The 27,484-nt window shown below is 41.4% G+C and overlaps 1 protein-coding gene across 5 annotated transcripts in view; it reads right to left on the reverse strand.

The window, feature by feature from the left end:
• HECTD4 (HECT domain E3 ubiquitin protein ligase 4) overlaps positions 1-27,484 on the reverse strand; it is a 170,985-nt gene that overhangs the window by 25,300 nt on the left and 118,201 nt on the right. For all 5 annotated transcript variants that reach the window (XM_065905048.1, XM_065905046.1, XM_065905047.1 and 2 more), the window contains exons 36-55: positions 25,997-26,277; positions 25,592-25,781; positions 24,272-24,353; positions 22,558-22,760; positions 21,592-21,727; positions 20,618-20,800; positions 19,706-19,870; positions 19,143-19,312; positions 18,115-18,230; positions 16,237-16,340; positions 14,041-14,202; positions 13,775-13,923; positions 13,303-13,382; positions 10,615-10,778; positions 8,122-8,359; positions 7,223-7,359; positions 6,622-6,748; positions 4,880-5,017; positions 3,160-3,296; positions 1,094-1,254 (exon numbers count right to left, since the gene is read on the reverse strand). In XM_065905048.1, the coding sequence (XP_065761120.1) occupies positions 1,094-1,254; positions 3,160-3,296; positions 4,880-5,017; positions 6,622-6,748; positions 7,223-7,359; positions 8,122-8,359; positions 10,615-10,778; positions 13,303-13,382; positions 13,775-13,923; positions 14,041-14,202; positions 16,237-16,340; positions 18,115-18,230; positions 19,143-19,312; positions 19,706-19,870; positions 20,618-20,800; positions 21,592-21,727; positions 22,558-22,760; positions 24,272-24,353; positions 25,592-25,781; positions 25,997-26,277 (3,123 nt within the window). The remainder of the gene's footprint in view (positions 1-1,093; positions 1,255-3,159; positions 3,297-4,879; positions 5,018-6,621; positions 6,749-7,222; positions 7,360-8,121; positions 8,360-10,614; positions 10,779-13,302; positions 13,383-13,774; positions 13,924-14,040; positions 14,203-16,236; positions 16,341-18,114; positions 18,231-19,142; positions 19,313-19,705; positions 19,871-20,617; positions 20,801-21,591; positions 21,728-22,557; positions 22,761-24,271; positions 24,354-25,591; positions 25,782-25,996; positions 26,278-27,484) is intronic.

Raw genomic sequence — 27,484 nt, forward strand, 5'->3', positions numbered from 1 at the left:
CATGACACTGCCCTGGGGCAGGCTGTGTGGCCCGTCCTGGCCCTAGGTGAAGCTAGTGACAAGTACAGCCTATCTGGGTCTCGTGAATTTGACTGTCAAGTTGAAACTTCAGGCCACCCACATGGGATGATGAAACATCTGAGTGGAGATGGCAAGGAGGCAGCTGAATATGCGTATCTGGTGTTCCAAGGAGAGGTCTACACTGGAGACAGACTGAAGCTGCTTCAAAACTGACAATAAAATCAGGAGTTATAATGTTAATGGATGAATGGTATGAAAACAGCTTATGGAAACTTTTATCAGAGAGCTCCATTTACTATTATATTCTCTTCTGAACTGTTGTGAGAATTTTTATAACTGAAAGAAGGAATTCACAGGTGTATGTGAGGGAATTCTGCAGGTGTTTAGGAGTTAACCCATGGAGGGCAGACACTCTCCTCTTAGAGACCGCCACAGGGTGTTGGGCACAAAGCAGGGATCCAGGATTTCACTGTCAGATTAACGAAAACGGGCTGGCTGCTCACACAGTGCGTGGACTCCTCTTAGCTCTCTCTCTTTTTTCTTGGCCACGTACCATACGGGATCTCAGCTCCCCTACCAGGGATTGAACCCATGCACCTTGCACTGGAAGAGTCTTAACCACTGGACCATCTAGGAAGTTCCTAGGTGTCTCTTCTTGACTTGCTTTAGTCTTTAGACTTTTTCCACACTCTTCAAATCTCCAGACGCGTTTCCATCACCCAATGACAGCCGAGCACCCATGGCTCAGGCCAGGGACACTGGATCCTGATCCTCTTCTTCCTAACCTGCTATCTCACTGTTATTTTTACTAACTGCCGCTGACTTGCTCAACTTTGAAAGAAAAGTCTTCTTTGTCAATGATGAATAGCACATGTGACAAAACACAGTGAGTGGATTTCTGTGACCTGCTTAGAAAGAAGGGCTCAACTTTACCTATGCTTTTTCAAAAGAAATTTTTTTGCCACACCACATGGCTTGTGGAATTTTAGTTCCCTGACCAGGGATTGCTCCTGAGGCCTTGGCAGTGAAAGTGCTGCGTCCTAACCGCTGGGCCGCCAGGGAATTCTCTTACCTGTGAATTTGGAGGTTGGTATTGTCCAACGTGACGAGCCCATTGGTGGCAGTCCTTCTGTAGCCTGCGGGGGGCCTTTCCAACATATCAATAGGGTACCAGTATCGGACCAGCACACCTTCACTTCGGAGGTACGTTTCTACCTGAACCAGTTCATTGACCTACAACAGAAAAAAGAAATGTCTGTGAGCTCTGGTTTGTTTCCCAATTTTTAAAATACTTATGTATGTATGTGTATAGGTACCAAACTTTTATAGAAGTAAATGCTAGTTGCATGTCATTTATTGAGTCTAAAATGCTAGTTTCATGTCATTTATTGAATCTAAAAGTCCAAAGACACCTGGATAGTGTGTTTAGTTTCTTCATACCAGTTGGCAAATTTTTAAAAATTGTTATTGGAGTATAGCTGCCTTGAGAATTTTAATTGGTACAATAAATTCAAGAACTTTAATGTAACCATGAGTCAGAAATTTAAAGAGAATAGTGCTATATTTCTGTAACAGTCCAACATACATTGCTGCCAGGTAAAATTTATATTCATTGGTTTTATGTTAATTTTATAAAAGCAGAGATTAGTCTGATAGCTTTATTTTATTGCCAGTAATATAAAAAAAATAAGCTCATGCATGTGCACTCTGGATTCCAACAGCAATGTAATCTTTCTTTGTGTGTGTTAGGCATTCAGTCATGTCTGACTCTTTGTAGCCTCGAGGACTGTTGCCTGCCAGGCTCCTTTGTCCACGGGATTCTCCAGGCAAGAATACTGGAGTGGGTAGCCATTCCCTTCTTCAGGGGATCTTCCTGACCCAGGGATCGAACCTGGTCTCTCACATTTCAGACAGATTCTTTACCATCTGAGTCACCAGGGAAGCCCCATCTTTATTTAGGGATTACTATTATATTTAAAGCAATAACAAACACTATTATTACTTTTTAAAGTAATAATTCTGGTATTTCTTAAGTAGTCTGATTCCCTTTGTTTTAATCTGTATTTAGGGATTACTATTAAAACAAAGGGAATCAGACTACTTAAGAAATACCAGAATTATTACTTTAACAAATTTCTATTTTTGTAATTTTCCTGGCACACATTTCCACTGGTGAAATATATACTTTCAGTTACATACTTTCTGATAACTAGTCAGAAGTTTATATCAGAAGGGAGTGGGAGATATTACTGATGGAATTTTCTACTTCAAAGTTCACCTTAGTAAACCAGCAGTCAATAGCTTCTCTTTAAAATGTCATGATTTAAATTGTGGTCTGGTAAAATGGAATCAGTTAAAGATGTAAAACCTTTCATTTCAAAGCATCAGTGATAACTAACATTATCTCTATCTGTAGACAGATAACAAAGCTTATCTACGTGGTGATGGCTACTTCTTTATCTGTGACGTCTAGGCTTGATCTGTGTACTATCTTTGTTTTCCTGCATGGAAAGCATCAGTGCAAGCATATACATGTAACCTAAGGATCACAGCCTTCAAACAGGACTCTGTTTTCAAAAGAAAGCTTTGGTACGGCCCTTACTCTCTTCTATTCCTTCTCCCCTGCCACCTCCACCCCCTTGAGAGGGTTCTGTAAAGCTGAGAAGAAAACAACTGATCTAGTTTAATACACACATTTTATAGACAGGGATATCAAGGCTTGTTAGAACCAGTAACATGATGTAATCAACAAAACTATGTCTTTGAATCTGTATAACAATTGTGACAATGACAGATCGTCCATTCAACAAGGCCAACAGGAGAGTTCTCCCTTGGAACTTGGTAGATATAAGGCAGGGGTAGATTTAACACGGCTGATGGAAAAAATCCCCAAAAAACCCCGCAGCAGCAGTGTGGTCTGAAGTTATGGACAGCACTGAAAGTTAACAGCTTATACTCTAACATCAACTCTGATTTGGGCCCCTGAGAAAATCTCAGGCAAGTCATCTGGCATGACAGCACTCAGTCTGGTTTCTTTATCCTGACTCTGAAGAGTAATCTATCTGTATAATCACTTTATAAGGTACTTGGAGGCCTGAGCATGAAAGTCTCAATGTATATAGAAGGCTGTTCACTCACTGAATCAACATCTAAGACAACTCCATGAAGCCCAAAGGTTTTCAGCATCCCTCGGATAGCAAATTTTGGCAGGGCAGTTCCAACAGTGCTGCTGGCTACGTTATTGCTGTCTGGAGAGCGGGTTACTACCGTGAGACCTGAGGAAGGTAGAGGGGAGAAGATTTTTCAGGAGCAAGTAGCATTAACATGTTGGGACCCTATATATTTTAGAGTACAAATAACTCTCCAGCATTTACCAATACCCTCAATTCAGTTATAGCCCCAAAGGAACACAGTTTAGTCTGGAAGATAATAAAACAAAGTGCTGTGAGAACTCTGGCAATTCAACAATAAAAAGACAAGCCAATTAAAAAACAGGCAGAAAATCTGAATAACTATTTTTCCAAAGAGAAAAGATATGCATGAAAACATGTTCAACATCATTAGTTTTTAGAGAAATGCAAGCCAAAGCCACAGTGAGATACCACACTTCACATCCATTAAGATGGCTATCATCAAAAGACAGATAATAGTAAGTGATGGCCAGGATGTAGAGAAATTGGAATCCTTATACGTGCTGATGGGAATGTAAAATGGTGTAATCACTTTGGAAAACCATCTGGCAGTTCCTCAAAAGGTTAAACATACAATTACCATATGACCCAGCAATTCCACTTCTACATATATACCCAAGAGGAATGAAGCCACACACACACAAAAAAACATGTACACAAATGTTCAAAGCAGCATTATTCATGATGGCCAAAAGGTAGAAATCACTCAAGTGCCCATCAATTGATGAATGGACAAAAAAATGGGGTATTATCCATACAATGGAATATTACTTTGCCATAAAAAGGCATGTGCTACAACAAGGATGAATTTTGAAAAATAATTCCATGTGAAAGAGGCCAGACACAAAAGACCACACATTGTTTGATTCCATTTTTTATGAAATGTCCAGACTAGACAAATATATAGAGATGGGGAAGTACAAAGTAGATCACTGGTTGCCAGGGGCTAGAAGGAAAGAGGAATGGGAGTGGTGAGAGTACAGGATTCATTTCAGGGGATGAAAATGCTCTGGAATCAGAGGCAATGGTTTGGAGGCTGCACAACTTTGTGAATATACTAAAACCACTGAAAGGTATACTTTAAAAGGGTGAGTTTTATGGTCTGTGAAGTTTTTCTCTCAAACAAACAGGAATCAAAACAGAAAAGTATATGCCTACCCCTGCCCATGAGGTTCTGATATTTTGTGAAAGTCTAATAGCAAGTGGTTTTAGATTCTTTTTTGTGCTTTTCTGTATTTTTGTTTCCTCAACATCTGCAACAGATTTTAAATCAAATGAATATAGACCTTCTATAAAATTCTAAAAAGCACAGTACAACTACATATTCACAGTTCATTAGCTGGGCAGCCAGGATTAAGCCTGAGAGGTCTATCTGCAATCGTCCAGCCATGCCCCCTTATCTGTCTTCAAGTGTTCTGTCTCACCCTGCTCATGCAAGAGGTTCTGGGAAAATGCAAGAGGCCCCTAGAGGCCAGACAAGCATCCAGTTTCCCCACCAGGGAGCCAAGGGCCTCATGAGGGAGAGCTCAGGACAGCTCAAATCACTCAGAGTGAAGAGAGTCACCCTAGGAGAACCAGCAGCTGCCTGCTCAAACTCATGTGTGGGAAAACTCAACTTCTCATTTCAGGGTAAGTTTCAAAGAGGAAGGAAAGGGGGGAAGCAAAACCTTTTCGAACTTTATCAATCGTGAACTTGTTTGCTTCATCTTTAATGTCTTCAATGGTGGGAAGATAAAGGTCTCTTGGGATGCCACCATTCTCCTCGTAGAGGAATTCAACCGTCTGCCGGGCAATATCCACCATGCCTGAAAGACAGAATAGAACTGGTAACCCTCCAGAGAGCACACGATCTTCAGTCAAATCATGACACTGACTCGTACCCATCATGAAGACAGAAGGGGAATTCATGGGAGTAGGCAGCCTTTTGGGAATGGTAATTGTACAGTGTCTATCAAGTTTAAAATACTCAATGCCCTACTTCTAAGAAACTCTCAAATCTCTCCCACAGAAACACAAGCTCAAGTGTGTAAAGGTACAGGGAACACTCCCTGTAGCACTGTTGGGAAGTATAACCAGAAAAAAAAAAGGAAAGAATGAACATATTCATCTTAAAAATGATTGTACATTATTATGCAGTCATTTCATTTTAGTCAAGTTAAGAGAACAAACAAAATGGAGAGGAAGAAGAAAGTGAGGGTAGTGCTGTATCTTTTTCTTACTTTATACATTCTTGTGCTGTGTTTGATTATTGCTACAGCTGACACAGGTTGCTTATTTAAGAGCGACGGGCAGCTCCATCAGCTTCTTCTATCCAGTACTGAAATTTGCTCTGTTCCTCTTTCTCAGTGGGAGAAAAAACAATAACCAACCCCACCCCCCCAAAACACACACACACATACATACACACATACATATACTGATTAGTCCTGGCACTAATCTCAGAAAAAGGAATTACTCAGTTATCACTGGAAATCAGGGATTCAGTGTATTAGTTGGTCAAGAAATAAAGGTCTTTTGATCGTTTTTCTCCTTATTTGTTCCTAGTCTCAGTCAGGACGAAAGCTAAAAGAGAAAGAGCAAGTACTGTCTCCTTACATCATCTCTGACTGCCATGATGATGACAGAAAACCTGATCTGATGGTCTGAGGGAAGGGCGGCTGTGCCTCTTAGAAAGAGGCATTTCTGCATCTCACAAAGCAGGTGTTTCATAGATTAGAAAAAGTCTTAAAACAGAAATCAGCTATCTGCATTTAAGACTCACTAATAATTCACTGACTGCAGTCAAATTCCGTTGTATTCTATGTGCCCAGTGGACAAAAAATCTCACCATCATCATTACCGTGACATTTATTTTTGGTCAAACTACATGGCATGCGGGATCTCCAACCAGGGATCGAACCCGTGCCCCCTGCAGTGGAAGCTCAGAGTCCTAGCCACTAGGCTTCCAGGGAAGTACCATGGATGCTTACTATGTGCCAGAAACTGTTCTTAGGAGCTTTATCTGTGTCAACTCTTTAATTTTTCATACCATTATAGGTCCCATTTGAAAGGTGAGGGAAGTTGAGAAAGGTTAAGTAACTCTCCCAAGGTCATAGAGCTGGTAATAGCACAGGCATTACGTCAGAGCCCAGGTTATTAACCATCAGGCCATCCAGCTTCCTGGTATAACAAGGCCAACTTCATTCTAACAGCCCATCAACTCAAAATACTGAGCAGAACTGACAAGCAAAGAAAAGCCTGGCAAAGAAAGCAAAAGACCACAAAGTTCAACAAAGGCCCAAGAAGAGGACACTATTAAGTCTGGCCCTTTAGATGAGCCCCTCTTTTCTGATTTATTCCCTGAGTTTCATGTAAACACATCTCTTCAAGCCATGAAGTGGGTTCCATAGGGAAACATAAAGCACCAGACCTAGTTGTAAAGCACCCTTTATCTGGTCCAGTCCTGATTTCCGCTCTGCTTCGTTGCGGAACCGTCTTCGGATAGTAGGAAAAACCTTGGTCTCCCAGGCTTTCACCAGCAGGGCGTAGTGGTCCTCCTGGAAGGCGAAGGCAAACATGAATGGAGAAAGAACACCTTGTATCCTTCCCTGACTTACTATGGCTTTCACCCCTGAGGTCTTCAACCCCCTCAAATGCCAGTGGCAGAAACACACTGTGTGGACCACCAAACTAACTACACCGTCAGAGGCCAGGGGAGGCAACAGCTGGCTTGGGATGAGCTCTTCCTTTCCCTCTAAAGCCATATAAACACTTCACATGATCCCAAACTTCACTGCTGAATTACCATCACAGTACTTCTTTATCCAACATCCAGATTGCTGCTGGGCCATGGAGCCAAACAGATACAGTTATTGATACAGGGTTTAGAAAAATGAATACCCCAATTACTGTCCAAACACAATGATATAACTGAAAGCATAAAGACTTCAGTTTTGCATGCTCAGATCAAAATATTCCTTGTGGCTTGTCTTCATCACCAGGGAGCTACGCGACCGCTGTGGGTCTCTTACCTGTGGGATATCATCGTCGTCATCGTCATCACTTTCATCATCTGCAATGGGGGGCGGGTGGGGGTCTGGGCCAGAGGTGATGAAATTCTCATAGCTGAGCTCCACTTTATAATGACAGGAAGTGTCACTATCATATTCTGTAACAAAGCACAGTGACAGTGAATTCTAGGCAAGGGCATATGAATTCATCCATGGACAGATTCTCTTAACTTGTGAGATATAAAGACTCTTAGTTCTTAGAGGAATTTTAAACCACAGAGTCAAGGAATAACTAGTCTACAATTTCGTTGAATCCTAGAATAGTTTATATGGATATAATTCATTCAACTCAAAGAAGACTTTGGAAGGTTCTTCAACAAAATAAAGAATTAAACAGACTCTTAAAACAATTTTCAAACCAGTATCCCAAGGACCAAATATGGCTGCAGACATCTCATTTCTTGAAGCTCATTTTTATTCAATCTTATTATGAGATTTTTCAAATAATCAGGAATGTTTTTAGTGCACACCTACACATCTACCACTTAGATTCCACAATTAACATTTTATTATTCTTTGATGGCTTCCGTTTTAAATCAGTTTAAAAATGATTAACATTTAAAATTAGGAGATTTTATATAAAATTCTGTGGTTCTTAGCTGTCTCATAAAAAGTGGACAATCTTTCAGGCCTGCATTTCCATGTGGCAATATTCTGTTGGTTCTGAGTAGCGGTATACTTCCTCTAGGTGGGGGATGGACTCTCCAGACCACCAGGCTTCCTCCTGGCTCCCTATTTTATCTGGGCCTATTACCCCATTACCAGTGGGCACTGGGGTATATCCAAGCTAAATGGGTTTATGGAATTAACAGCATTTGCATTTCCAGGAAGCAGGTGGACCCTGAGGGGAGGCAGCTTACGTTGCTGAGCAGTGGCTACGGCAGCAATTCGGCATGGTGGCCCGTGAGTGCCCGGGTCTGACGCAATACTGGTGCCAGCATCGTTATCACTGTCAGAGGCCATGGCAAAGGGCAGGGCCTCGAAGTTAGCACTGATTTCCTCGGCCAGGTCAGTGCACAGGTCGGCAGCATTGCGGTGGGCCTGCCCTTCAGCATAGGCAAATGGGCGGGAGCCAAAGTTAGCGCGAGTCTTGGTGTTCTGGAAAGAAAACCAAAGAAAGAACTTGAAAGGAGCTATGTTACTTATGTGTTCACTTTTAACACCTCCAAGTGGACTTCATTCACTGTCCCCAGCTATGGAGAGTCTGTGACCCTGGCAGAGGGGCTGGTGCACCTATAGACCCTGGTGCTTCGAGCTTGGCAAGGCCGCCCTGCCCCTCACCTCACACTCACACTCTTTGCTATTCAAGCTCAGTGACCTTTCTTGTTTCCAACACTGTTCCTTTCTACTTGACACCACTGTACATGCCATTGCCTTCACCTGCAACATTTTTTCCTCCAATTTTGTCCATTTAAACGGGTTAAAATTCCAGATCTGGCTCAAATATCATTTCTTCAGGGTAATACAGATGTGACCAGATTGGCTTGGTACTTGCTTCCCTCAAGTCTGTGATTTTCAATCATATTGTGATGATTAATTTTATACGCTGACTTGACCGGCCACAGGGTGCCAGATTAAACATTGTTATTGCTTGTGTGTCTGTGAGATTAACATTTGAATCTGGACACAGTAGGTCCCCAATGTGAGTAGGCACTATCCAATCCATTAAGGGTCTGAATAAAACAAGAGGTGGAGGAAGGAGGAATTCAACCCTTTTCCCTTTACCCCTGCTTGAGTTAGGATATCTCACTCTGTCTTCTCTTTTCTCTTGCTATTGGACTGAGACTGAATCAAGCCATGCCTCTCCTGGGTCTCTGGTGTGAAGAGGACAGTTCATGAGACTTGTCAGTCTCCATAGCAACGTGAGCCAATTCCTCAAGAGAAATCTCCTCTCCCACTTCTGTCTACACACACACACACACATTCTTTCTCTCTCATATATATATATGTAGACACACACACACACACACACACACACACACACACACACACACATATCCTATTGCTTCTGTTTCTCTGGAGAACCTTGACCAATGCCTAGTGTTTATTAGTTTGTGATTATAAACACACACACACATGTATTTATGTGAATGTTTGACTAGTACCTGACTCCTCCAACTGGATTTAACTGCACAAAGACCATATCTTTTTTGCTCACTGTTATTGTATGTCCAGAGCTTAGCATAGTACTTGAGATATAGCACTCAATATAGGTGCTCAATAAATAAATATTTATTGAATAAATAGAACAGTCTGCCTAAATTATGACCATCTTTAATCAATTCACTGAAGAAAGAGGAAAGATGCTATCAGAGAACATCCTACCAGAACTTCTAAGTCACTCTACGATTTGGGCTTTCACATTATGTGATACAGGACGTCACTGACCTGTTGAAAGCAGAAGAGTAACATGACCTAACCAACATTTTTAAGGGATCACTGTAGCTGCTGTGTTGAAAAGACATGTAAAAGGGTAGGAACTCAGGGGATGGGAGGACAGGGAAATATAGGAATACTGTAACATGCTACCCAGAAGGTGAGGGTGGCTGGGCCATCAACTAAGTGGTCAGATTCTGGGTACATTTTGAAGGTAAGTCAACAAAGTTTGCTGACAGACTGGCTGTAGATTGGGAGGAAGAAGAGGAATCAAGAAAGAGGCCAAGGGTTTTAGCCTTAGCGACTGGAAGAAGGGAGCTGCCATTTCCTGAGACAAGGCAGGCTAGGGAAGAAGCAGGCTGGGGGTAGGGCAGAGTTAGGCTCAGTTTTAGACATGTTAACTTTGACATGCCAGTAGAATATCTATTTCTAAATGTTGTCTAGGCTGCTGAATATTTGTGTCTAGAATTTAGGGTGAGATCTGGACTGGATATAAGGATGTGGGAGCTACCAGCATGTAGTAAGTAGTAATGTCCCATAGAACATTAGTTGTTTATAGGTGCTCCTTAAAAACAAGAGCTCCATGATTCAGTATAAGTGTAGGGATGTTGGGTTAAATAAAGTTTAATTTTTAAATCTTTACTGAAGGATACCTCTGAGCTTTTGGTATACTAAAGCAACCCAAGAGGGTCATGTTCCAAACTTATTTAACCACAGGCTTCTTCTACTGGCACTGGAAGAACACTAGTGTCCCTTGCCTTGTTGTTTAGGAAAGATGGCCAAAAGGAGAGCAAAGCATATAAGCACTCAGATTCAATGCAAAGGAAGGACCCACTTCTTCAGGTTTTTCGAGGTTTTGTCATCAGGTACCACATACTGTGTCAACCAGGCTACATCTAATGTCTTTAATTTTTCCATTCCCGATGGAACAAACTGCTGAGGAGAATTTGGTGTTCGTTCCCAACAAGATAACCTGCCTTTTTCTGAATATGAACCACCGGCCACATCCCACCCGAGACATCTTCGAGATACGGTGAGAGGCGCTGCCCACAGTATGTGAAGTACACACGGCCCTTGGCAGGCTGCCCGGGTGGAGGAGGCGTCCCCTCGGTTCTCTCCCAGCCAATCCCTGCCACGTCACCTAGGGCAGAAGGAGACAACACTTTTTTTTTTCCTTTTTAATGACTATTAAACTTCCAATATGTAACTGGCATGTGGTCACATACCATTGACTATCATGGTTTTTATTTATTCATGCCATCAGTTACAGTTGAAAAAGACATGGAATGCCTTGTATTGGGTTGGCCAAAACATTCATTTGGGTTTTTCCATAACATCTTATGTAAAAACACAAAGGAAATTTTGGCCAACCCAATATTTATATATATATATAAAGTAACATAGTTTCCTTGGTGGTTCAGATGGTAAAGAATCCACCTGCAATGTAGGAGACCCAGGTTTGATTCCTGGGTCAGGAAGATCCCCTTGAGAAGGGAATGGCTACCCACGTCAGTATTCTGGTGGAGAATTCCATGGACAGAGGAGCCTGGCAGGCTGCAGTCCATGGGGCCACAAAGAGTCAGAAGACTGAGCGACTAACACTCACTCACTCAAAGTAACACAACAGAAATAAACAATTTTAAAAAGAGAAATCAGAAACTGTTCAGAAGAACAAAAATAATAGGGTCTACATAGTTACTAATTACACATGAAATTTAACCTTTATTTTCCAGGCAGCTAAGACAAAAAGGAAAAACAATAGATATGATTTTTTTAATAGAGGAATATAAGTTTTTCTCTTTTAACACATACAAGATTGCTTATGAATAAAGGTAAGAAAAGTAGTATTTTCTCAGCAAGTTTGCAGACAACTTAGAAAGGGTCTAAAAAATATAATTTAAAACTCCACCTACAATGTAAGCTAAACATACATCATTAACTCATATTATGACTCCTTACTTATATTTATTTAAGGCGTTTTTCAGGAAGTGAAGATAATACAAACTAAGCTGCTTTCTGATGAGATAGATACTGGGATGAACTTAGAGAACCAAGGGGACCATGTCCACCATATCAGCACTACCATAGGCTGCCTCAGGCAAGCTGCTAGTGCACATAGCTTTACAATTAACCCACTGTAAACTCTCCAGTCAGGGCATGATGTTCTGTGATTCTGCTTTTGATCAGTCTCACATGCTTTCTTTTTTTTTTCTGGCTGCACTGCACGGCTTTCAGGATCTTAGTTCTTCAACCAGGGACTGAACCAGTGCCCTCAGAAATGAAAGTGTGGAGTCTTAACCACTGGACTGCCAGGGAATTTCCAGTCTCATATGATTTTGATACCACTAGGCTGGGTTTCCCAGTGGCTGGGGAGTTGTCATTGTTCACCACGGAATTTGCAGGGCCTAGAAGAGGGCCCAGCACACAGGAAATGCTCAAAGAGTAACTGTTAATGAACAGATACTGAAGGTGTTGGTACCGAGGTTGGGATCCTGTTGTCAAAAGTAGGTTCTTAATTCCTAGTACCACACAGACACATTTCTCTAAGAAAAGTGTAGGTAGTATGCTTGCTTGAGGTCTGATCCAAAATTTTCTCAAAAACTAAGTATGGTCAAACAAAACAATCACCTGTAACAAATAAATAAATCACCTAATGACAGGTCCCCTGCCCTCCCTACTCCCCATCCCTTTGTGCTTAAAGCACTTAAGTACTCAGCAGATTACAGAGTTCTGCTTCACAGAGAGAGAAACAACCTGCCTGGAGGTAACTTTCCAAGGCATAACTTGACCATAACTGAAAATACCATGCTCACTGTAAAGTACAATTTAATAAGCAGCTCCCTCAAGGAAAAGTGATGACCAAATTACCCCTCAGACAGCTACAGGAAGTTATCCATCGGGTTCAGTGACTCAGGAATCCCTACCTAAGCATCTCAGACCATCTATTACATTTAATAATTTCAAGTTTCATCAGAGATGATGCTAAGATGTACTGTCTGAAAATAAGTCACCAACACTTTTGGGTGCTTCTAATGTCAAGAGGACAATGTCTGTATTATGCTACTTCTGGAGCAGTTAGGACTATTCCTCTCCTATTACCAATCAAGTCATTATATGGAGGCTGAAAAAGACGAGGGGAAAGATTTTCTCTTTATTGGACTGACTATGTGACTGAAACACCTGGGCAGAAGATCTGCTGAAGCTGGACTGGATGTCTAGGCTACTGAGAGCAAAGTCTATAGCACATTGTCTTACCTACTGATAATAGATTTCTTGAGTGCTTCAAGGCAACTGGTAGGGGTGGTTTTTTTTTTTTTTTAAGCTATTTATATGTTTATTAATGAAAAGCTAATTAAAGACCAAACTGCAAAGAAAAGCAAAACCTCAGATTTTTCTAATGATGGAGGAATGAAAATTAATGTGACTCCTAAATTACCAATGGAGGCTTTAATGACAACAGTGCCTCATAAAATGATAGCTTCAGTGTAAACTAGGGGACAGCAACGACAAGTACTTCATTTTCTCTAGAAGACAGTGTCCATTTCCAGTTGCTGAGTTTCATTAATTTTGAAATTTTGACCTATTCTGATCCAAACCTTGGAACAACTTAGACAAGGTGCAAAAAAAAAAAAGAAAAAGAAAAAAACACCTCCCACCGTACTCACCAGGAGAGAGAGTGACATCTAATCTAACGCTCTTCCACTGTAACAAACTGGAGCCATTGTAATGCACGGCTCGGCCATTGCTATTGAAAAAAAACAAGGAAGAGTCAGAGACAAGGCTGATGGGCCAACACAGAGGAAGGGAAGCAGGGACTGGGTGGCGGAGTTTCAGCAGCAGGAGAGTAACTAGAAGACAGATCCTAAGAGCTCTTCTCTTTCATTGAACATGAGTGTATTTCCAGCAGGTATTGTCTATGTTTTTTAGGGTAGAGACTATAATTATATTATTATAGTTTTAAAATACCCACATCCATGTTGTTTGTTCTTTTTTTTTTTGCCACACTGCATGGCATCTTAGTTCCCTGACCAGGGATTGAACCCATGCTCCCTGCAGTGGAAGCAGAGTCTTAACCATTGGATAGTCAGGGAAGTCCCTATTTTTTTTTTTAAGGTAACAGTGATAGCAGCCACTTACTTATGGAAAAGACAGGTGCCCACTGGATTAGTCCATGCCCCATCTCTTTTCTCTGCTTCTGTAGCAAAGCCAAAGGAAACTATTGGTCCAGTATCATCATCTGTATCTCCATAGGAAACAATTTCAATTTCCCAGTAGAAAGACGGGGCCTGAAGAAACACCAGGAGTGGGCAGACAATCAGAGGGTTCACCATGGGCCCTTGAACTTCCCTTCTCTCATATTTGAAAGACAGAGGCAGAAGACAAAGGGTCCTGTGATTTCTCACCTGAACGGGCAGTGGTGAGGTGGCGTAGATAAATGTGCCCCGGGGCAGACCGCCCCCCGCACTGGGGTCTGCTAGGAAGGTGACAGAAGTGAGGTGCGAGGAGAACATGCAGGCTCGGACAGGTGGAAACACTCGTGAGGGGCTCCATGTAATCTCTTTGGGCTGCATTGGGGAAAAACACTCTTATTCAATAGCATTGTGAACACAAAATGGAGATGTTGAGATTTCAAGTGACATTTTTTCTCTTATATATTTTTAACTTTCTTATTTTGAAATGACTTCAAATCTACAGAAAAATTATAAGAATACAGCAATTTTTGTATACTCTTACGTAGTATAAATAAAATTTTTTGAGATAAAATTCACATAACACCTAACTTGCCCATTTAAAGTGTACAGTTCAATGGATTTTAGTATATTCACAGAATTCTACAATCATCACCACAAACTAATTTTAGAATGCTTTTGTTCTCTTTAAAAGAAACTGTACCATTAGAGAAATGCAAATCAAAACCACAATGAGGTACCATTACACGCCAGTCAGGATGGCTGCTATCCAAAAGCCTACAAGCAATAAATGCTGGAGAGGGTGTGGAGAAAAGGGAACCCTCTTACACTGTTGGTGGGAATTCAAACTAGTACAGCCACTATGGAAAACAGTGTGGAGATTTCTTAAAAAACTGGAAATAGAACTGCCATATGACCCAGCAATACCACTTCTGGGCATACACACCGAGGAAATCAGATCTGAAAGAGACACGTGCACCCCAATGTTCATCGCAGCACTGTTTATAATAGCCAGGACATGGAAGCAACCTAGATGCCCATCAGCAGACGAGTGGATAAGGAAGCTGTGGTACATATACACCATGGAATATTACTCAGCCGTTAAAAAGAATTCATTTGAATCAGCTCTAATGAGATGGACGAAACTGGAGCCCATTACACAGAGTGAAGTAAGCCAGAAAGATAAAGAACATTACAGCATACTAACACATATATATGGAATTTAGAAAGATGGTAATGATAACCCTATATGCAAAACAGAAAAAGAGACACAGAAGTACAGAACAGACTTTTGAACTCTGTGGGAGAAGGTGAGGGTGGGATGTTTCAAAAGAACAGCATGTATATTATCTATGGTGAAACAGATCACTAGCCCAGGTGAGATGCATGAGACGAGTGCTCGGGCCTGGTGCACTGGGAGGACCCAGAGGAGTCGGGTGGAGAGGGAGGTGGGAGGGGGGATCGGGATGGGGAATACGTGTAACTCTATGGCTGATTCGTGTCAATGTATGCCAAAACCCACTGAAATGTTGTGAAGTAATTGGCCTCCAACTAATAAAATAAAATAAAAAAAAAAAAAAAAGAAACTGTACCCATTAGAAGTTAATTCCCATCCCTCTCTCCTCCTAGTCCCTGGTAACCACCTCTATGCTTTCTGTCTCTGAATTTGCAGGTTCTGGACATTATAAGAAATGGAATCATACAGTATGTGGTCTCTTGTGACTGGCTTCCTTCACTTAGCATAATTCAAGTTTTATCCATACTGCAGCATGTATTAGCACTCCCCCACTTTTTAAGGCTGATAATACTCCATTGTATGAATATACCCATTTTATGCATTCATTCATCAGTTGATGGACTTTTAGGTTGTTTCTACTTTTTGGCTATTATGACTAGTGATGCTAAGAATATTCATAGATATGCCAATATTGGACATTTTGGCCTCTTTTGCTTTTGCCCCTCAAGTGAAATTTGTTTTTTCCCTGTGAGTCTGCTTTCTCGTTTGTTTTATTCACTAGTTTGTTATAGTTTTTAGATTCTATGTATAAGTAGTATCACACAGTAAATGTCTTTCTCTGTGCCACTTTTGCTTTTTAGTCACTCTATGTGTACTTATTAGTATTTTTACAAGATGAACTACAGATCTAAAATTTTGAAAAAGTTTTGTTTTTTTTTGTTATTGATAATGCAGAAATTATTTACAGACTGCGGAGTTCTGCTCCTCTGCTGTAATCTTTCAATATTCGGAATGTCAAGTTGATGTGCTTTGACATTCAGAGATGAGAGCGTCACTGCAGAACTTATACCTCCAAAAGGCTCTGCAAACGCCCCTTCCAAAATCATGGACGTGCTGCCTGGCATTCTGAAATTCTCTCATGCTGCGTGCTGCAGACACGGCAGAGGGCTCACCTGTCTCCGGTCAGCCTGCAGCGGAGGCGGTGGCGGCCGAGCACAGTCCCGGTAGAGCATCCTCAGCCGTTCACACTGCACTTCCACAACTGCCAGCCGCTCTCCTGGAGGGGGAATGTCGAAGACGTGCACATAAATCCTACACCTCTTTTGGAGCTGGATCCGAGCAATGAAATATTTACAGAGATTATTCAAATTCTTACAAAGAGCAAACACCCTGAGACATCTTTGTCTCCTACGTTTAGCTCAGCAACAAAGCAATGCAGTCACGTGCATGGGCCCTGAGGTTGGGCCCTGGATCCAGAATTTGGTGCCATTACTTGATATTTATCATCTTACTGCCAACATGGGGGTAATAACAGTACCTGTGCCTCACAGGGTGGTTGTGAAGATGAGACAACGCAAATTAAAGCCTTTAGCCAAGTCCCTGACACATGGCCAACACTCAATAAATGAAAGCTATTATTATCATCTAATGAATGAAAACTATTATTTTTATCATCTAAATTGATTTTTTAAAAGACTATAACTTGCTGAACATCTCCCACAAGCAAAGCACAGGGCCAGATGTTGGAAAATAGAAAGCTAATATGAGCTGAAGTCCCTAATCTGGGAGGAGAGATAAGACATGTATATGCACACACGCATATGACGAAGAACATAGTGCAAGGCTGAAGTGTGTTATTATGTGACATAAGACACAAACATGGGCAAAGATGAGAGACAAACCAAAGAGGGAAGCATTACAATGGCCAAGTCTGTGGCTTAATTTATCCCAGATGAAGTAAAATAATAAGAGGAGTTCACTGAAAAATGTTTCACTTTAGAGAATCAATATATTATTGCTTATAAATTCTATGACACATTCATTTATGAAATTAAAAAACCTTGATACATTAAAAAGTAAAAATCAAAGAACTCTTTCTCTTCTACACACTACTTTGAATCTCATGTAGTAAACAGCATTTCTTCTGAGCACAGACTCTAATTCTCTAGTAGGCTATAAGAACCTACTGCTGTGTTGGAAAGTAACTCAGACATAGTTTTTCTTTCTTTCTTTCTTTCTTTTTTTAAATACAGGTAAACCAGCAAACTTAGATACCTACTTTAAACCTTAAAATCCTTTCTGGTAATCCAATATGTGAGTTATTAAGGACTGTTCAATTTGACATGGATTTCCCTGGTGGCTCAGAGAGTAAAGAATCTGCCTACAATGCAGGAGACCTGGGTTTGATTCCTGGCTTGAGAAGATTCCCTAGAGAAGGGATGAATTAAAAAGCAAAAACAAGCCAAAAGAAATCAATGTCACATGAAAAAGGACAAAAATTTAAGGACAAAAAAAATTAGAGAGTTACAGGATTGGTTATGAGTTGATAACTGTTGAAACTAGATGATGGAAACATGAGGGTTCATTATACAAAAATAGTCTATTTTTGTATTTGTTTGAACTTTTCCATAAGCACACATACAGACACACAGAAACACAGACATAAAGACGGATGTTAGTACAAATTTCTGGACTCTGAATTCACATGTGGCCAATGACAACAGTCAAAAAGTATCCATAGCCCTAAGGGCAGGTCACGAAGAATTCTAATACAGAAATGAAACCCACTTATTAATATGAATGGGGCAAAGAAAATACTCTGACATCATGGTCCTAAAGTTAAAATGAAAAATACTGATTTCCTAGTTGGCATATACTGACGCTTTTTATTTACATTTGCAGATTTGAAACGAAAGTCAGTCATGTAAGTGCTGTGTCTAGAGCTTAGCTGTTGGAAGTGTATGTGAAAACAGTCAATATTCCATTCTAAATTGTCAGTGTGCTAACAAACCTCGACACAAAGAGCAGAAAGGAAAGCGACAGGTACTTACCAGCACTGCATTCCTGGGCTACTAGGTTAAGAACTTCAACAGCTGCTGGACACTGCTGTATGAATTCTTCACAAAATAAGCTGTCTTCTAAAAGCTGGGCCATGACCAGGCATGCTCTTAATGTTAAAAGATTTACAATATTTCAAGGTCATCAATGGTCATTCTCTAAAAAGCCAACTGTGAAAAACATTTCAATCAATTTTATCCACTAATTTAAATAAGGTTCCAACTCTCCATTCCTCTTGCTTTTTTATTGAGCTGCATTGGTTTGAATATATGTAACTAGCTTCTCTTTTCCCGCACAGTAACTGCTGACACTGCATGGACAATTGGAAAAGGGGGAAATGGTTGCCATCTCCCTACATGAAGAGACCAAGTGCCAGCTACGAGATAAGCACTGTCTCCTAACACCTTTTCCTAAACTGTGCTCTGTAGGCAATATTAATGTTCTGAGAACAAGAGGGATCCAAATGCTTGGGAAATCAGTATACTGATCTCTCTCACCAGATTCAAAACATATATTAGAACTTTCTCGCAAGTTTCATTGTCAAAAGAAACTTGTTGCTGTTGTATAATTGTAAATAAATGCGTTTTCTTTCCAATTCTGACACTTGTGAGCATTCCCTATTTTCTCCTCAGCAGTTTGGAAAGTGATAGACCAGATAGGTAACTGATGTGGTCTGAACTACTTAAAAAAGGGTCAAGTGACATAAGACTTTCTGTGATAGAACAAAGCTCTTGGGCCAAAGCAAATCAGTGGGGTCTATGCATGCACTTCATATACCAGTCATATTTTGATTGTTTATTTCCTTAGGGAAACAGCTAAACTTTATTTCAAAGCACAGAAGTTGGGGAATGCAACAAGAACTGTAGTAAACACAGCACAAGAGGATGGTTTCTGTCACTCAGTTTGGCATGAAGTTCATGCTGTGGACCCGGCTAAACCTGGCACAGAGGCCCATGGAGGACTTCTGTCCCTCTGGCCTGCTCCACCTCAGCACATTAAGGGGTCTCTGGAGGGTGCTCACCTTGTTCTTATTTCAGCCAGGAGCCGAACGACTGCCATCACAGGAGCTGACCCATCTCCTGTTGCAGGAAGTGAGGTATGAATAGAGAGACTTCCCTCCTGAGGAAGCAACATGGACTGGACTGCCTGTACTACCTTCTCAGTAATGGACAGTTTATGAAGAGGCAATGCCTGATGGCGGTGGGGGGCGGGCATGGCAAAAAGTTAAATTCAAGTAGTTAGTTTATAAGAAATGAGGGTGTTATTATAATCTGGAGTTAATTCTCAAAATTTCAATTAAAAAAAAATCACCATACAGAAAATTGCAAGCTAGACCAAAACAATTAAACATACAACATACTGTGGAATATTCCTCACCAAAGAAATGAATTTGGTCATTTAGGTAAAAATCTTCACATCAAAGTTACTATTAAATAATTACACCCAATATGTATATACATATCATAAGTAAAATTTAAGAAAACCAAGTATTTGTGCTTCAGGACTGTGCACGTGCATATTATTCATTACAGGATGGTTACCATTTGCAGTGACATTTGAGGATACATTTAAAAATCACCTTACCTCTGATCTTGGAACACAAAGTCTAGACAATGGAATAGTCAGTGTGTCTGATGCTTGCGAAGTCTTTCTACAGTCTATGGGTGGGAATCTGACTGTAGCTATACCTTCCTGTTCGTTGATAGAAGCCACCACTCCGATGCTTCCTGATATGCCTCTACCTAAAACCTAGAGACACAGACGGGTTAGCACTACCTACCAAAGCTGATGGTGTGAGCAGCGATCTCATGTGACAAGTGGGAGAAGTAATCTACAGCTGTCATTATCGGCATTACAGCAAAAGGTTCTTATAATGCAGATGCCAAGCCCTGAACGTGAGTTAAAACAATAGGTCCTAAAACCTTATATCAAGGTGATCACTGCTGCTGCTGCTAAGTCGCTTCAGTCATGTCCGACTCTGTGCGACCCCATAGACGGCAGCCCAACAGGCTCCCCCGTCCCTGGGATTCTCCAGGCAAGAACACTGGAGTGGGTTGCCATTTCCTTCTCCAATGCATGAAAGTGAAAAGTGAAAGTGAAGTCACTCAGACGTGTCCGACTCTTAGCGACCCCATGGACTGCAACCTACCAGGCTCCTCCGTCCATGGGATTTTCCAGGCAAGAGTGCTGGAGCGGGTTGCCATTGCCTTCTCCATAAGTTGATCACAGTATGAAGCAAATTCAAGCCTCAATTCTAAGACACTCCCAGTATTAACACCAGCACAGGACATAAGGCTTTTAGCTACTGTGCAGTACTGTACTGACGTCTGAATAATCTGCAGCACTGTGTGGGTGAGAAGCCACTTGTTTCTTAGCTTGAAGAAACAAGAATTTTTGTCCAACTGGGTGGATAGTATTTGTCTTACAGTTGATAGATGAATCAATGGACTTACACACAAGGGAAAGCGATGACTTGGGAAAATGGTGCCTGGTTACCTGGACCTCAGACCCGATCTTGATTGTCTCTTTGAAGCCTCCAAGTGCACACAGTGCAGCCACAGCCTGGCGGGCAATTCTCTGAAGTTTGGCGAGCTTTCTGCCACTACTGCTGCCATTTTCCAGAATGCTTTCTGCATATTTCCCCAACTGTGGAATGTACATCAGTGCACGAGACAGAACCTAAACATATGAAGCAGCCCACAAGGCAGGAATTAGAACTTTGGTCGTTTTGATACTAAGGGTGGTGCAGTGTTGACAACAGGGCCCCTGGACTAAGGAACTCTGGACACAGGAGGGGTGCAGTAACGAGCAGAAATGACCACTGATGTTCTTGCCATATTGGTCTTACGTAATTGGACAAAACCAGAAATGCACAACCTTGAAATATGAGCAAATCAAACACAGTTAAAAAAAAAAAACACCTAAAATAAAGACAAAAATTTATCTGAAGAAAGACCATAATAGCATACCACCTACCTTGCAACACCCAATTACCTTTAGGATGTGTTATAAGGTGTTCACAAGATGAATGACTAGGAATAGGGAAACTGATGACCAAATTCTAGTTTTTGGGAGACTGGACTAGTTTGTCAAGATGAATTACTGAAGAGCTCAGGGTGTGTAAATCTGACAGAGGCCTCCTTAAGACTCACCAACTCCACTTAATAAATCCAGTAAACCAAGGATACATGACTTCCTAATGTTAGTACCGATTGAACACAAGCAAGGAGGAGAAACAAGGTGTGCCATTCTTCCCCTGAGAATACTAGCCTGCCTTCTGTGAAAGCAGAACTGGCAGTGATAAGAGATGTGGGTTAACAGAGTTGAAACCACTAAATCAAAGCAGATTTCAGGGGAAACACAAGTCTATCTGGCTGAAATGGGAACTCTCTCTGTTACAATGTCCCTTGCTAGAACAAAAAACTGATTTCTGTCCTGCCTCCTCCTTTAAGTAATAACAGCGTACTAACCTTCTCTGCTGTCGTGGTCCATATCTGAGCAGCATTTGACTCAGGTGCCATCAGCAAACTATGAAGCAAGGCAATCACCTCAGCGGCCATGCTGTTTGCCACGTGCCCACTGATGAAAGGTCGGACGGGGTCGGTCCTGCAAGTGTCAACAGGGAAAAGTGTCAAGGCCCGTGATGGTAAAGAAGCCAGAACAGTGACTTTAGACTTGGCACCAGATGGGAACATTTTCTAATTATGGTGGGTTAGCCAAAAAGTTGGTTTGTATTTTTCTGCAAGATATTACTGAGAAAACTTAATAAACTTTTTGGCCAGCTCCATATTAGAAAAAGTGGATTTTGGTGACTTCCCTGCATCTGCCTCTGGCCAGCAAGCATAGAATCTCACCCAGACTTACCAGGGGCAACACGTGCTCATCCTTCTGTAAAGAGCTGGAATGGTGACAAATATCGTTTGGATGAAGTAAAGGAAGCAAGGCCAGAATTTACTACTGCTGCTCAAAAAAACTGTGGCTGGTGTTGGTAGTGGCCTTTCTCAGAAAAACAGTCCTCCAGCTTCAGATGTGCACTCAGGCTGGAGGGCCTCCCTATTCATCCCTCACAGCATCAGATCCACCAAGTGAATGGTCATCACTGGTTGACTTGACTTTGAGAGAAACTACTACAATGGCTGGATATTTTGAGCCTCACTTCCTCACTTCCAGCAGGTCAAGGGGAGGATATAAAATTAAAACCTTCAGGATTTCCCTGGCGGTCCAGTGGTTAAGACTTCTCACTCCTAATGCAGGGGGCATGGGTTCAATTCCTAGACAGGGAACTAAGATCCCACATGTGACATGGCGAGGCCAAAAATAAATACATAAATAAAAATGAATACTCTACAAAATAAAATTAAAACCCTCAAAACAAGCCCTTCACACAGTAAGTCTGAGAAGAGAGTAGACAGCTTCTACCCTAGGGAAGGCTTTACCTGGCGAGTTCGGAGTTCCTCTCTCGGCAAACGGAGGTTTGGGCAGTCTTCTTCTTGTCCCCTGTGGACAGCCCGCTCACGGTCTCTGGGTTGAGGGACTCCACGGGTGGCCCAACGCTGACAATGAGGCCTGACTGTGCCCACTTGGTCGCTTTTCGAAGAGCAGCTGCCGCCTCTTCTGTAATCACCTCACAGCAGCCACCCTGTGGGGCAGTTTAAAGATTCTCATGATATTCTTTTCACTCTTACATTAAAAAATCTGTGTCCCCCAATCTAGGCTCATTTTTACAGATGCAAATATTAAAATATTAGAACTGCAGAAAGTTAAAACTCCACAAGCATCCCTTGTCCTCAGTCAGAGAGATCATTGCTAGTCTGCCAGAATTTTTTCCTGCAGATTCTGACATACAGAATCATAGGTCATGCTACATGCAGTTTTGAATTCTTTTTAACAGTTATCAAAACATCGTGCATTTTGATCATTGATATGAATCTGATACCATAAAATATTATGAATATCCATGTCAATATAGACATATCTGGCTACTCTTATGGTTGTACAGTATTTCGTTGTTGTTGTTTAGTCACTAAGTCATGTTCGACTCTTTGCGACCCCGTGGACTGTAGCACGCCATGCTCCTTTGTCCATGGGATTTCCCAGGGAAGAAAACTGGAGTTGGTTGCCACTTCCTCCTCTAGGGGATCTTCCCCACCCAGGGACTGAACTTGAGTCTCCTGCGTTGGCAGGTGGATTCATTACCGCTGAGCAACCAGGGAAGCTCAGAGCATTTCCTCAAATGGGTGTAATAATTTCTTTAACAAATCCCCTATTTATGGGTACATGAGTTCTATTTTATTTTTTACAAACAGAACTGCCAAGAATAAGCTTGTCTCTGGATACTTGAAAATGCCCTATTTACCCTCACCTTGGCAATAAAGGGTATCATCAGTCTTAACATTATCAGGGGGATAGGTAAAAATGACACAGTACTAATATTTTTTATTCTTTCCCTTTATTTATTTACTGTGTAATTTGTGAAACTGGACATATTTTTTATGAGCTATTTGTCTTTATTTCTTATTATCCATTATTATGACTCTTTTAACCTTTCACCCTATGATCACTTTTTAACTATTTTTACGATGTAGAACTTTCTTAACAGAGCTAAGAAAATTTCTAAGTCAAAATCAAGAGTTCTCTTCCATATTTTAATATTAATGATAAATTGATCTTTTTTAATTTAAACTTTTCATTTTCTATTGGTGTATTAACAATATTGTGATAGTTTCAATATGGGTAAACCTATGGCTGATTCACGTTGATGTCTGGTAGAAACCAATGCAAAACAAACTGTAAAGCAAATTATCCTTAAATGAAAACAAAACACAATACTGTGACAGTTTCCGGTGAACAGTGCAGGGGACTCAGCTATACACATACATGTATCCATTCCCCCCTAACTTCCCTCCCATCCAGGCTGTCATACAACATCGAGTAGAGTTTCATGTGCTATACTGTAGGTCCTTGTTGGTTAGATGATAAATTGATTTTGACTAATCTTCTTGAAAATAACCTCAATGACTTCAATTTCTCACCCTGCTTCTTTGTGGTAACGTGAATGTTTTTAAAAAAATTTCTCCCCAAAACCTGAAGCCTGGTAAATGTTCTCAACTGTGGTTCTTGTTGGAGCAGGTTCCTCCACATTGGGGTTACCTTCGTCATGTCTCGGTCCATTTTCACAACTTTTTCCATGTTGGCACCAGTACCAAGTCGGAAGGGCCGTCCTTCTGAGCTACTGAAATGGGAAGTCAGAGAGAGGCAATGATTTTACAGGATGGTCACAGCTGGGGACTGCAGGCCATGAGGCAACCTGGTAATGGCCAGGCCACCCATACATGCTGTAACAAAAATCCAGAGTAAGACTCAATTTTTCAAAAGGAAATGCTCTTTATTGCTCAATTATAGCACTTTTAGGGATCAAAACAACAATTTTTTAAGAGTTATAATGATAATTAAAAACATGTGTGATGATGACAAACTAAGTGACAAGCTGATCCTAAAATAAAGAGAAGGCCAGGCCCTTGGGAGGCCTCAGTGAGGGATCTGAATCTCCAAGTGAGGCGGTTTTAATAACAGCCTGGACTGGTGCCTGGGTATGAATGACTGGATCTTCCTTTCTAAGAATTTAGCTCCCCCTGCCTCCTCAACCTGGCTCTCAAAAAAGCTTTCACCAAGTTTGTATGATGACATTTCACAGTGCCTAGGAATGTTCCTTGGAAATTTCTTCATCTGTGTGCTGACTTGCCCTGACTCAGCTTAACCTATGCCAGTAGCCCACAGTGCTTTTGGTTTCAATGATGGCAGACAAGGGACTTGATTATGAGGATGACACCATCACTCAATCATTTATTTGAAGAGGGGACTCTTCCATCTGAGACAAACATCTCTTCTAAATTCCCTAAATTTCTCTTCTAAATTCCCTAAACTCCTCCTAAATTTAGAGAATTTGTTGTCCTGGATTCCACTAACAGGGTCCTGCAGGTTTGTAATCTTTGAACAATAATTATATTTTTACTTCTTTGTTGAGCAATCATATCATTCATACTTCAATTAATTATGACTTTTGAAAAAGTTTCTTACTTCTTTACGTCATAGTCAATGGTATCCCTAATTTTACTTTGACTGAAGGATACCCATAACTGAAAACCAAGCTGCATTATTCCTTCTCACAGCTGAGGTCACACTACAGACTTGGTTGGACACAAATGATACATACTCAACAGGATTTTCACTCTGTCGGGTTCAGAGAGACTGAGTACAGAGTTGTGTTGAAAAGTTCAGGCTCTAAAGTCAGAGGGACCTGTGTCTATGTTTCAGCTCTGCCTCAGTTTGTCCGTGTGTAATGACAGGGATGATAGTAGCAGTGATTACTTGTGAAGAGAGCTGAGATGGTTGATATCTATAAGGGGCTTACTCAGCACAGTGCCTGTGACATTGCTCATGCCTGAAGGAATGGACTATTACGATCATCACCTTAGTAATGGCTGCAGAACTTCATGGGAAGACTGGTCTTCCCGCTTGTGGATAAAGATAGACAGCTTGCCATCCACTGCTTCACTCTCTTCTCCGGGATCTTTATCGCCTTTTAAGGAATTCTTGGGGCTGGTTTTTGTCAACGTGGTGTCAGGTTCAGAAGCGGTTGGAGAAAGGACTGTCTGACATCCTTTAAGCAAACAGAAAAATTGCAAAGTTGTTTGTGCAGCTCCCCTGGATGGGGAAAGCACTGGCTTTGGAATCTCTCTTTCCTCCCTCTCTCCTACCCTTTCCCCCTTTCCTTTTATCACAGGAAGGACAGCTGCAACTGTGGACAAGGGAAAGCTCGGTCTGATCATCCACAGGAAGTGATGGTACCTTTCTCCCGTCCTGGAGGTGACTCACCTGGGACCACGTAGTCTGCCAGCTTTGCCAAGAGCAGCGAGGCGATCTTGGACGCTGGGTCGCTGGGATCCTCCTGCTCGCTGTTTAGGGAGGGGACGGAGTAGCTCCAGGGTGGGAGCTCCACGTTCCCACAGTCTTCTACGCTCATCAGCGGGAGTGCCGCCCGGCACAGCTGAAGAATGATAAGAACCAGCTTTGGGGACGGGCGTTGGTCAAGTAGCAGGGAGAGGAGTTTGGACACACAAGCTGGCTGGCTCAGGATGGCTTTACCTATGTGACTCCTGCAAAGAGAGGAAGAAAAGGGCCACAATGTTGGGGATGTTGATCTATAGAAATTCAGAAACAAAGGTTCCCTCAATGGGGTTAAACAAACTGACTTCAGATTTCATGGAAAGACACAGAATTTTGGCAATATATTTTTATGAAGGTTTTTTTTATAACCATCTGATGAAGGCTCATAATTGACCAGTAATACTTTAAAAGATTTTTGAAAATTTTTTGATTCCTTATGTTTAGTTAATTGAGATTCTCTAGTTCAGCATGATTCACAAAGCATCAGGGCTTAGAAATCCAAGCTAGGAGGCTTTTAGTTTAGTCTTTTATTCCTTTTCAAGAAGTGCTTCAAGACCAAAGAGACAATACAGTGTTGTACAGACCTCAAGAGTCTGGGCTCTGCCACAGCTGAACCTGTTACATTTCAGCAGAAACCAGAGAATAAGCAGCCTTAGGTGGACAAACCTCTGTGGGCCTCACAGCTCACACATGATTAAACCTCCGAAGAATATCTTCTTTCAAAGACACAGCATGAGAAGGTGAATTAATTACAAGTCCTGGCTGGTTAATCTTTAATCTTGCTATAATGAAGGTTAAGCTGTTCGGTTACTGAATGCAGTGGCACCTACCTGAAAGGCTAGCAGCTGTTACCAGCAAAGTATTGGAGTAAATGATAATATGTAATTTTGTGGTAAAGATATTCAAATAAATAATTTCCACATTTTGGAACTAAATGTTATTTTTCAACGACTGTATTCTCTACTATTTTTCTTGAGGCAGGAGCATGTCAGGACGGCCTAGTAATTTAGATGCTTCTAAAGACATTGCCGGGAGAAATATCAATAACCTCAGATATGCAGATGACACCACCCTTATGGCAGAAAGTGAAGAAGAACTAAAGAGCCTCTTGATGAAAGTGAAAGAGGAAAGTGAAAAAGTTGGCTTAAAGCGCAACATTCAGAAAACTAAGATCATGGCATCTGGTCCCATCACTTCATGGGAAATAGATGGGGAGACAGTGGAAACAGTGTCAGACTTTATTTTTGGGGGGTCCAAAATCACTGCAGATGGTGACTGCAGCCATGAAATTAAAAGATGCTTACTCCTTGGAAGCAAAGTTATGACCAACCTAGATAACATATTAAAAAGCAGAGACACTTTGCCAACAAAGGTCCGTCTGGTCAAGGTTATGGTTTTTCCAGTGGTCATGTATGA

The sequence above is a fragment of the Muntiacus reevesi genome, chromosome 13 (assembly GCF_963930625.1).
Source record: "Muntiacus reevesi chromosome 13, mMunRee1.1, whole genome shotgun sequence".
NCBI lineage: Eukaryota > Metazoa > Chordata > Mammalia > Artiodactyla > Cervidae > Muntiacus > Muntiacus reevesi.